We start from the raw sequence: 10263 nt of genomic DNA on the forward strand, positions 1-10263 counted from the left end.
TCTCTCTCTCTCTCTCTCTCTCTCTCTCTCTCTCTCTCTGCCACTCCCTGGCTTGTTTGCTTTCTCTCTCAAAAAATTAATAAATATTAAAATTGTTTTAATGTCATCAAAATGTGGACCCAACTTAGTGACTTAAACTAACAGAATGGGGCTGAAGGTGCTTCACAACTTTGAAGGCTAGATTATAAGAGGATACATCTGTCTGTCTGTCCGTCTCCCTCTCTCTTTGTCCCTCTCAATTGCTCACTCTGGACAAAGACCACCTTCACACCATGAGGACACCCGAGCATCCCTGTGAAGATGCGCATGGACAGGAAGGAGCCCTGCCATCAACAGCTGGCACCGACGTGCCCAGCCGGTGTGTGCACCATCCGGAGGCAGGTCCTCCACCCAGCAGTCCTGAGATAACCCCGGCCGGAGCCCGTGGGCTCCCCGCTGTGGCCACAGTCATGGCAGAACAGAGACAGGATGCACCTGCTCGCCTTCACTGGACTCCTGGCCCACAGAGACCGGGAGAGGTAATAAAAGTCATCACTGTTCCAGGTTACTAAGTTTTGAGGTGTTTTGTTAAGCGGAAATAGATTAACTGGGACAGCTCTGAAGTCCAAGTTCTGCTGACAGGAGAGAACATTTCACCTTGCCAGGTAAAGGTGACGGAGTCACTTGCATTTTATTTTATTATTTTATTTTATTTTACTTTATTTTGAGAGAGAGAGAGTAGGGAAAAGGGAAGGGGGGGGAGAGGTCTTTTTTAAAATTTAATTTTAATTTAATTTTTTATTTTTTAATGTTTATTTGTGTGTGAGAGAGAGAGAGAGAGAATGAGCAGGGGAGGGGCAAAGAGAGAGGGAGACCCAGAATCTGAAGCAGGCTCCAGGCTCCGAACTGTCAGTGCAGAGCCCAGGGCGGAGCTCAAACCCACAAACCATGAGATCATGACCTGCATCAAAATGGAACATTTAACCAACTGAGCCACTCAGTCACACAGAGAGCGAGAGAGCGAGAGAGAGGGAAAGAGAAATCTGCTGGGTACGGAGCCTAATCAATCAGGGATCAATCCCACCACCCTAGGATCATGACCTCAGACAAAATCAAGAGTTGGATGCTCAACTGACTGAGTCACCCAGGCGCCCCAAGTGACTTCCCTTTTAAAACTTAAGCCTCGGGGCACCTGAGTGGCTCAGTCGATTGAGCACCTGACTTCGCCTTAGGTCATGATCTCAGAGTTTGTGAGTTTGAGCCCTGCATTGGGCTCGCTGCTGTCAGCACAAAGCCTGCTTCAGATACTCTGTCCCTTTCTCTCTCTGCTCCTCCCCCCCTCAAAAATAAATTAAAAAAAACCACTAAAACCCGAAAACTTAAGTCTCTTTGAAGTCAACAATCAGCTGGTGTCAGATTCAAGCTCAAGGTTGAAACTCCGTATCAGGGCTCCTGGTTTTCTCCACCCTTGCCTCCTTCCGGCATGCCTCAGTCATGGAGGAGTTCCATGTAGGCCGAGAGCCAGCTGTCCTCCATGGTCCTCAGGCTCTGGCCTTAGCCTTTGCTGCTTCTGTCTGTGGCTGGGTGGCCCACGCTCTACTCTCAGGATGAGGCCCCCCCCATATAGTTGTGCACACCGGGCTCCGTACAGAGGGATGGGGAGGGGGTGAATGGGGACTGACACTCAGCCTGTGCCCTGCTTGCCAGGCCATGCATGGCTACTGAGTCCATCCGGAGGAGAGAGCGCCTCTGGGAGTTCATCCTCCCCAGTTGGGAGCCTTTTTGTACATCCTACAAAGACAGAGATACAGACAATCCTCCCCTCCCCCAACCCCTCCAACAGGGGCCCCGCCTCCCAGGACGTGAAAGGGTAAAGAGACTAAAGCACCTCACCTCAGGCACAAATTGAACCAAAACACTCAGCAGTCAAGATAAATAGTAGTATTTTAATGCAATATTTTTTTAAATATTTTTTTAATGTTTTTTAAATTTATTTTTGAGAGAGAGAGAGACACAGCATGAGCAGGGGAGGGGCAGAGAGGGAGGGAGACACAGATTCTGGAACAGGCTCCAGGCTCTGAGCTGTTAGCACAGAGCCTGATGCAAGGCACGAACCCACAAACCGCGAGATCATGACCTGAGCCGAAGTGGACGCTTAATCAACTGAGCCACCCAGGCACCCTTTAATGGAATATTTTTTAAGAATCAAAATTAATGCCAGAAAATTGGGACAAAACATCAACAATTTAACAGAGGCCTGTTCCAATCCAGCTCCTGCATGACACTGTCTCACTCACCTCATTCGAATCCCAGCCCTGGTTCCAATGAAACTACTTTTTTTTTTTAAGCTTATTTATTTATTTTGAGACAGAGAGAAAGAGCGAGCAGGTAGGGGCAGGGAGAGAAAGAGTAGAGACAGAGAATCCCAAGGAGGCTCTGCACTGTCACTGCAGAGCCCGATGCAGGGCTCGAACTCACAAACTGTAAGATCATGACCTGGGCTGATATCAAGAGTCAGACCTTAATTGACTGAGCCACCCAGGTGTCCCTGAAATATTATTATCTTGATTATTGGGCTGCTCCTCTCCTAGGAAGCCTGACTTGTCCCACCGACCCTCATCTCACAGACTGGGGGCCGTTCTGGATTTCCTGGAAACCAGACACGGGCCAGGAACTGGAAGGGGTAGCAGAGGGAGGCTGATGCACGAGGCGATATCTCAGGCCCTCTCATAGCCTAAGAGGTACCCTTCTGCTCTGCCCTGTCTATCCGGTGCAGAACATTCTGGGAGTTCCAGGAGGAGGGATGGTACACATTGCCTTGGGCTGGGCAGACTCGCCTCATGGTCTCTATTCACCCCCTGGCCTTCTGCTCCCGAAGTGAAAGCTGGGGGTCTTGGAACAGACGGAAGTCTCAACTACTCTTTGTACTCTTCTGGATCCCCAGCGTCCTCCGAAGGAGTGCCTTCCTGGGCGGCAGAGCAACTGCATTCAAGTCCTTGCCCTGTGGTTCACGGTGTTTTTTCATCCACACATTCAGTTCACAGTGGATCCTAGAGCTCTACTCTGTGCCAAGCGTTTGCTAGAAGCCAGAGACACAGAGGAAACCCTACTACTCGTGGAGTGAACAACAAGAGGGGTCAACATACACAAATAATTATAGCAAAGTCTTGCATATCAAGTACAAAACAATCAAAGTGTGCCAAGCTTAGCCATAGCAGGGAAGAGGGAAGGACCACCTCTCCCTGGAAGCCTCGGGTTGGTTGGGTGTCCCCAAGCCAACAAAGTGTCAATAGGTAATCCTTTAGAAAAGAGCACACAAAAGGACTACAGCAGCAGTGAAAAGTCACAAGATTGATTTAAAGAGAGGGAGAGGCAGTATAATAGGGCGTAGTAGTAAGCAATTCACAGGAGCTTATCTGTAACCTGGGGACAGTCGAACACCCCTTTCGAGGTGGCTGTGTGCACTAAATAAGATACACCAAACACTTAGCACGGTGCCTAGATCAGAGCAAGCTACAATGGAAGCACAAGGTTAACGCCCGCCACTCCTTACCTCTTCAGTCTAATGTCAAAAGCGTTGCATGAGAATAAAAGTTTAGTCCTATACATGTTTGCGCATGGAGAAAGGTTAATTCAATCAGTACAGAAGCGTCTGCTTCCATCCTCAACACTCCATGGTTACATTTTAAAAATTCAGTGATCAGCTAAGCCTTCTTGGAATTTAAAGCTAAACCCCGTTTCTCTCTTAAGCTCCAGATCTCGCCAATCAGAATCACTTTGCTCACAGACTATTGTATCTGTGTCTGCCTCAGGTCGAAAAATCCATCCAGCAACTCAATTGACTTCTTTGTTCTGGGCTCTAGCTGCCCTCCCCAGAGGCCTGGGTGCCACTGACTGAGTGGGTGCAGGCCACCCAGCATTGAACACATCGGCTTAGTATTTCAAAACCATTATGCAGCCTCTTAGGACATGGGCAGGATTTAGGGATGAGGCTTGGGGGATGGGGGTGTGTGACAGAATGATTAGACCCAAGGAGCTTGATTTAGAGAAAGGTTGGTCTTTGGGGGGACTTTTTGTTCCTCCTAGGAAAAACTAAGACAGCCTGCTGAACAATTCCGCTTGGTGGGAACTGGGGGTCATAAATGTACTGAGCGCCTACTCTGTGGAATGCTATGTTTCAAAGGGTTTCCCCAAAGCTGGGGACAGTGTTGCTTCTGAGACTTCCACCTAAAGCACCTTGTGGGGACCTCACCTGGGGAGGGGCAGGAAAGACAGTACCTGCTCTCAGGAGGCTAGAGGAAGCTTATCATGTGGTTTGGAATTCAGAAAAGTGAGCCCGTAACTTCTCACAGGATGCCTAGCATTCGGAACCTGCCCTTTGGAAAACAGATTCTATTTGTATTTTCTGTCCCTACCTTCTGTCTTTTAAAAAAAATACAGTTACATTTCAAAATAGCAGCATGTCTTGGACCACGTTTAGAGAACCAAGGGAAAGATTTAACTCCAGCCTGAGCTGAAGTTAGAAGAGAAAAGCTGTCCCCTCGGTCTCAGGGGCTGGTCCCCAAGCAGATGGGAGACCCAGGGGGGAAGGGGGGGAGGAGTCTTGGCTGGTCGAGGAGGGGGGTGCCTCTAGAGATGAAGAGAGGCTGGGGTCCTGTTCTCCTGGTTTCCCCTCTTCCAATCACAGCTCCCTTTCAGCCCTGGGGGACCCATGAGAGCCCCCTCCTTATCCTTTCAATAACTCCCCTATCACTTGAGCTGATCTGAGAGGCTTTCTTTCTGTTTCTTGTAAGTCACCATCCCTGACTAAAAGAACATTGTAGCCCAAAGGCATGATTCTTTTTTTTTTGTCTTTATTATTTTATTTTGAGAGACAGAGGCAGAGAGAGTGGGGGGGGAGGGGCAGAGAGAGAGGGAGACACAGAATTTGAAGCAGGCTCAAGGTTCTGAGCGATCAGCACAGAGCCCGACGCCGGGCTCGAACCCACAGACTGTGAGATCATGACCTGAGCCAAAATCGGACGCTTAACCGACTGAGCCACCCAGGCACCCCCAAAGGCGTGATTCTAAGAGAAGGGAGAAGAAGAAACACACACACACACACACACACATGCACACACACCACCCTTGGAAGCTCATGATCCTTGTCTTCCTCACAGCAGGTCATTCACTCTTCATTCCACAAATATCTATTAGTGCTTACTGTGTGCCAGGCACTGGGGATAAAAACGGATAAAGAGACACAGCCCCTGCCCTGCAGAGCTCCCATCTGATAGGGAGACAGATGGGTGGGTAAGCGATACAGGCAATATCAGCAAGAGCCCCCTTTCTGGAATTCCCTCCTCCAAGGCACCCCGTTAAAATTAACTCCACCAATTAAAGGCGTAGTTAGGAGACAATGCTGCCTGTCTTCCTCTTTATTTTTAATTACAGGGACCGGCCTAAAGTTGTCAAACCATTTATAATTAGAGCAGAGCTCTGAGCAGGCCTCGGGAGGGAAGGGAAGAAGGGGTGGGGGAGACAGGGGCTGCTGCCCAGCCTCTCCCTGGTCCTCTGCCTCCGATGACAGGCCGCTGCCCCACTAATGGACTGAGGTGGCTGGGAAGCACTCTCCGTTCGCCACCCCTCCCCCCTGCCTCTCAGCGCACACACCCTGATTATAGTCATTAGGGAGTCACTGGGAGCAGGAGCGACAGGAAGACAGGCGGTGGCGGTGGCCTGGAAGGTGGAGGCGGCTGCAGCTGAGACAGGGCCAGCTCAGGCTGGAGAGCAGAGCCTGGAGAAGAGCAGGGGTGAGGCTCCTGCCTGCCCTCTCCCTGCAGGGAGGCATCCTAAAGCAGCTCACAGCCCGCACAGCAAGAAGTGCCTGAAGATGGCGTGGTGCTGGGGGCTGTAAACAAAGGGGTGCCCCTCGATCTGCCTTCTGGGTGCCAGCTTGGCTTCCCTGCCTCCTTGCAACCAGGGCAGACTCGCAGCACTCAGGGGGGCGGCTGCTGGGAAAGGATCTGGGAGGGAAAAGGAACACAGCTGGCTGTAAACTTGACTTGGTGGGACCTGGGCTGTCACCTTCACCGTCTGCTCAGACCCAGAGGGCCAGAGCCCTCCTCTTCCTGTTTTCAGGGCTGCTTCTGTGGCAAACAGGGAGGGTGTTTCTGAGGTGGCCCAGACCCCTGAGTTCCCAGCACCCCCTGTTGTCTACCTGGCCCAAAGATGTGGAGGCTGGGGAGGCCAAGCAGGCTGTGACCCACCGGCCACCAGGGTCGCCATCTTACCAAGGACGACCAACCCTCCAAAGAGTCCCCCACTGGCACCCTTTCCAGTGTGGGGACCAGGGTAATCAGGAACCAGCCAACCACACATGCTCCTGTCTTCACCCCCCATGCCAGCCTGCAGTGGTCAGTGACAGTGTCTTGAATGAGTTCTGTGTTCTTGGAAAAGAGCAATTTTGTAGAAACCCCCCACCCTTTCATGTTCCAGGAAAAGTTCGCTGTGGAAAACCACACTTCCCCATGTGACTTAGATGCAAAGATGCCCCCTGTTTACCTACGACAGCACGAGACACAGACCCTGCAAACTCTGAGTCTCATAAATGAGAAGACAGGGGCGCCTGGGTGACTTAGTCGGTTGAACTTCCGACTCTCATTTTCTGCTTGGATCATGATCTCATGGTTTTGTGGGTTCAAGCCCCGCATCAGGCTCTGCACTGTCACTGTTCACTGAGCCTTTCAGAATAAGTAAATAAACTTTAAAAAAAAAATGATAAGCCAAAGCATTTGTCCCCACTGTCCAATAGGGGCAAAATGCCTGTTCACTTGACCTGACCATACTTGAGTCAGGCCCCTCTCTCCTAGACTTTGACCCACCCACCACCTGAGTCAGCATCTGAGCTTGGCAACAACCCCTCCTTAACAACCTCTCCCAGGAAATCAGCCGACCTCCAGAAGAACATTCCCATTCAGACCACCTGCTTGTCCCATCCCCCATCTGGTTCTTCTAGGCTTTACTTTTCTTCACTACAAAAAAAGTCCTTTCTGTCTGACCCTTGGGATGGTGAGGTCCCCTCCTGCTACTGCAATTGTCTTTTTGAATGAAGTTGCCCCTCACTTCAGCCTGCTTTGTTCTTTATGTTGAGAACAGCCCAGGAAAAAGACCCCTCCCCCTCGAAATCGCCTCTCACAGGCACGAGTCCCCAGTGACTGCCTGGTTAAAGGTTAGTCGGTGGGAACGCCCCCTTCTCTCTGCTCCCAATCAGCTTCTGGAAACTGCCCCCTTCCAGGCTTCCTGGTTAGTAACAAAAGCAAGCATATCTTGAACGTTGACTATGAGCCAAGCTCTGTGCTAAGTACTTCACAAGCATTTTTGTCAACGTTTGCATGCTGGGCACCTTCTCAGCTATGGAAATTCACGCTCAGAGGGACACGAAGCAAATACGGCACAGGAGTGCGGACGTAAGGACAGCACAACCACAGGACGGCAGCTTGGTGGTTATGCTCCAGGAGCCTTAAAATATCACTGTTTTCTCCTGGCCTCACGGGTTCCTCCCGAGGATTAAATAACTTGATATACGCACGAGGGCTTAGAACACAGTCTGGCTCATGGGAGGTACTACGTAAAAGGTAGCTGTTGGTATTTCTAGTACTGTTACACCTAGTACTAGATGACAAGGCATGTGCCACAATGTCAGAAAGGCTGGGTCCTGCTGGGTCCACGTCATACAACTAAAAATGTTATCTCTTTCTAATGTGCTATGGAACTTCTATAAAATCCCACTGTTTACTTATTATGGGCATTGTTTATTGGCTTGGCAATTAGCATGTGAGCCCCCAAGGGCAGGGCTGTCTATGCTGCTCACCGCTGTAAGTCCACCTAATGACTACAACGCATCCAAGCGCAATAAACATGGTCAAATGAATGCGTGGATAAAAGAATTCCAAGGCTTGTGTTCCTAAGCATTATGTTTTCAGGCAGCCTTCTGGTCCCAGACCTGCAGCTTCCTTTTAAAGGCAGGCTTGGGGTGCCTGGGTGGTTGTTAGGCATCTGAGTTGAGCTCAGGTCATTGGTCTCACGGTTCCTGAGTTCGAGGGCCACATCAGGCAAGTTCAAGTTCCGCTTCAGGTGAGCTCAGGTCTCACTTCAGGGAAACAAGAGCCCTGCTTCTCTCTCTCTCTTTCCCTCCCTCCCTCTCTCTCTGCCCCTCATGGGAATTCTCTCTCCCTCTCTTTCCCTCTCTCTCTCTCTCTCTGCCCCTCACTCACTTGTTCCCACTCTCTAAATTAATAAATAAATGCAGCCTAAACAACTCCTGGCCCAGGAGAAAAAAAACACGCAGTCTTCCCTTCTGCATCAGTAACAATGTCTTTACTGAGATATGGAATTTGTGGGTTCTGGAAAATTTTCACATGCATCATCTGGTTTGAACCACTATGAGTGTTTTTATCATCTCCAATTTACAGAAGGAGAAACTGGGGTCCAGAGAGAGAACCCCACCCATCTGCCTCTCCCTGCTCCGACCCCTTCCTCCCCCCAGATCCCAGTCTCCCACCACTATCCTCCCCCTCAGACCCCAGCCCCCACCACCACTCTTCCCACAGATCCCAGTTCCCCACCACCCCCATCCTCCCCCCCACAGACACAGTACCCAGTCCCAGCCCTGGAGCCTCAGAGCGGGGCAGCCTGGCGTCTTCCCTTTCTGCTCTGCTAATTATCCTTTTAACTTGCACTGGCGTATTTTTGCCGTGCGATCTGCGGGTTTATTTTTATCCACCTCTCTAAAATGGTATCGGGGCCGTTACTCAGGGAAGCTCCCGGCTCTGAGCTGCTCCCCAATTTACAATTGCAATTATGATCTCCGACAGAAACACATGCAGCTGGCATCAATTTTAAGCAATATTTTGATCATAATAATTAAAAAAGTAACTTATGGCATGCACGCGTTGGATAAATTAATGTTATTCCAAGGCTCTGCTCAAAGGCATGTAAGGGAGAGAGGGGTGAAAAAAGGAGATGGTGGTCGGGTCTCTGGGCAGCCTGGGAATCTGGCCCCAGCACCCGCTGGCTTGTGGGCTCAAAATTAACTTGTGAGCCGAGTTTAATATCGAAGTGTCCTTCAAGTTGAATGCTGCCTGTCCCCACCCCTCCCCCTGACACACGTGAAATCGATGGTTATTAAGGTATTTGGATATAAACAAGCACATTTTCTTGTCACTGTTCCCCAGGCAGGTGACAGGCAACCAAAAGGATATTCTCTCTAACTTGCTTTTCAGACCCAAGTGAGAGCAGGACCAGAGGGCTTAGGGGCCGGGCTGGAAAATGGCACAGACCTCTGATGTCCCTCCTTCCCAGCAATACACACCTGAACCCATGTACTCATTCATTCCCAGGTACCACTACACACACACACACACCTCTACCTGCCCTGCACAGAACCACACACACCCTCACACCTCCATCCACGACAAATTCACAGAACTCACACACATGTTTATACAAATCTGCTCTTACACATGACTCACAATCACAAAACAGACATCCCACGCTTCCGTCTGCATACAGACTCACACGCATGCACGCACTCGCACACACGCACGCTCATTTATAGGCACCACCTACGCAACTATCTGTTGACTGGCACACGATTCATAATCACAAACAAAGCCTGCACACAGACTCACACAGGGAGACTCACAAACATGGATGTATGCGTGCACACGCTTTGATGAATTCTCTCCCACACACTCCTCTCTAGCTACACAGGGAGTCCCCAACCCCCACAGCAGGCCAGGCTGCAAGGCAGTGTCAGTAGCTGATCAGCGGAGGGGTGGCTGTCCCCACGGAGAAAAATGCACCAACACACAAACCTTTGCACACCAATGCAAGGATTTATACCCTTTCTGCAACTGATCCAGGGTCTGTCTCCAGCTTAAGTCCCCTAATCTGGCGGCCCCAGTAAGTCCTGTTCTGGTCCTCACTAGGCTGACTGCACAAATGGGAGGACAAGACAGGGGACCCAGGAAGTCCCACTGTCTTTCAAGAATGGTTTACTTTTCCTTATTTGTATGATGATCATCATGATTTTGGGTAAATGGCAAAAAAGAAATATTTTTAATAATAAAAAGGTGTTTTAATAATAATAATAATAATAATAATAATAAAACCCTCCTGCTCTTGTCCCGTACCCCCTGGGCTGGAAGGCATGAGGCCTTGGGCATGGCACAGTTGAGCTTCCGGGTCTCTGAGTCAAATGCTTGGATTCAAACCCCTGGCTCCACCACGTATGTACGGATG

The 10263-nt window shown here is 50.1% G+C and overlaps 1 protein-coding gene across 1 annotated transcript in view; it reads left to right on the plus strand.

Annotated features, from left to right (window-relative positions):
- NECTIN1 (nectin cell adhesion molecule 1) overlaps window positions 1–478 on the plus strand; it is a 111134-nt gene extending 110656 nt beyond the window's left edge. The window contains exon 9 of the mRNA XM_029957595.1: window positions 259–478. Within this exon, the coding sequence (XP_029813455.1) occupies window positions 259–276 (18 nt within the window). The 3' untranslated portion in view covers window positions 277–478. The remainder of the gene's footprint in view (window positions 1–258) is intronic.
- The last annotated feature ends 9785 nt before the right edge of the window (window positions 479–10263 follow it).

This window comes from Suricata suricatta, chromosome 11 (assembly GCF_006229205.1).
Source record: "Suricata suricatta isolate VVHF042 chromosome 11, meerkat_22Aug2017_6uvM2_HiC, whole genome shotgun sequence".
Lineage (NCBI taxonomy): Eukaryota > Metazoa > Chordata > Mammalia > Carnivora > Herpestidae > Suricata > Suricata suricatta.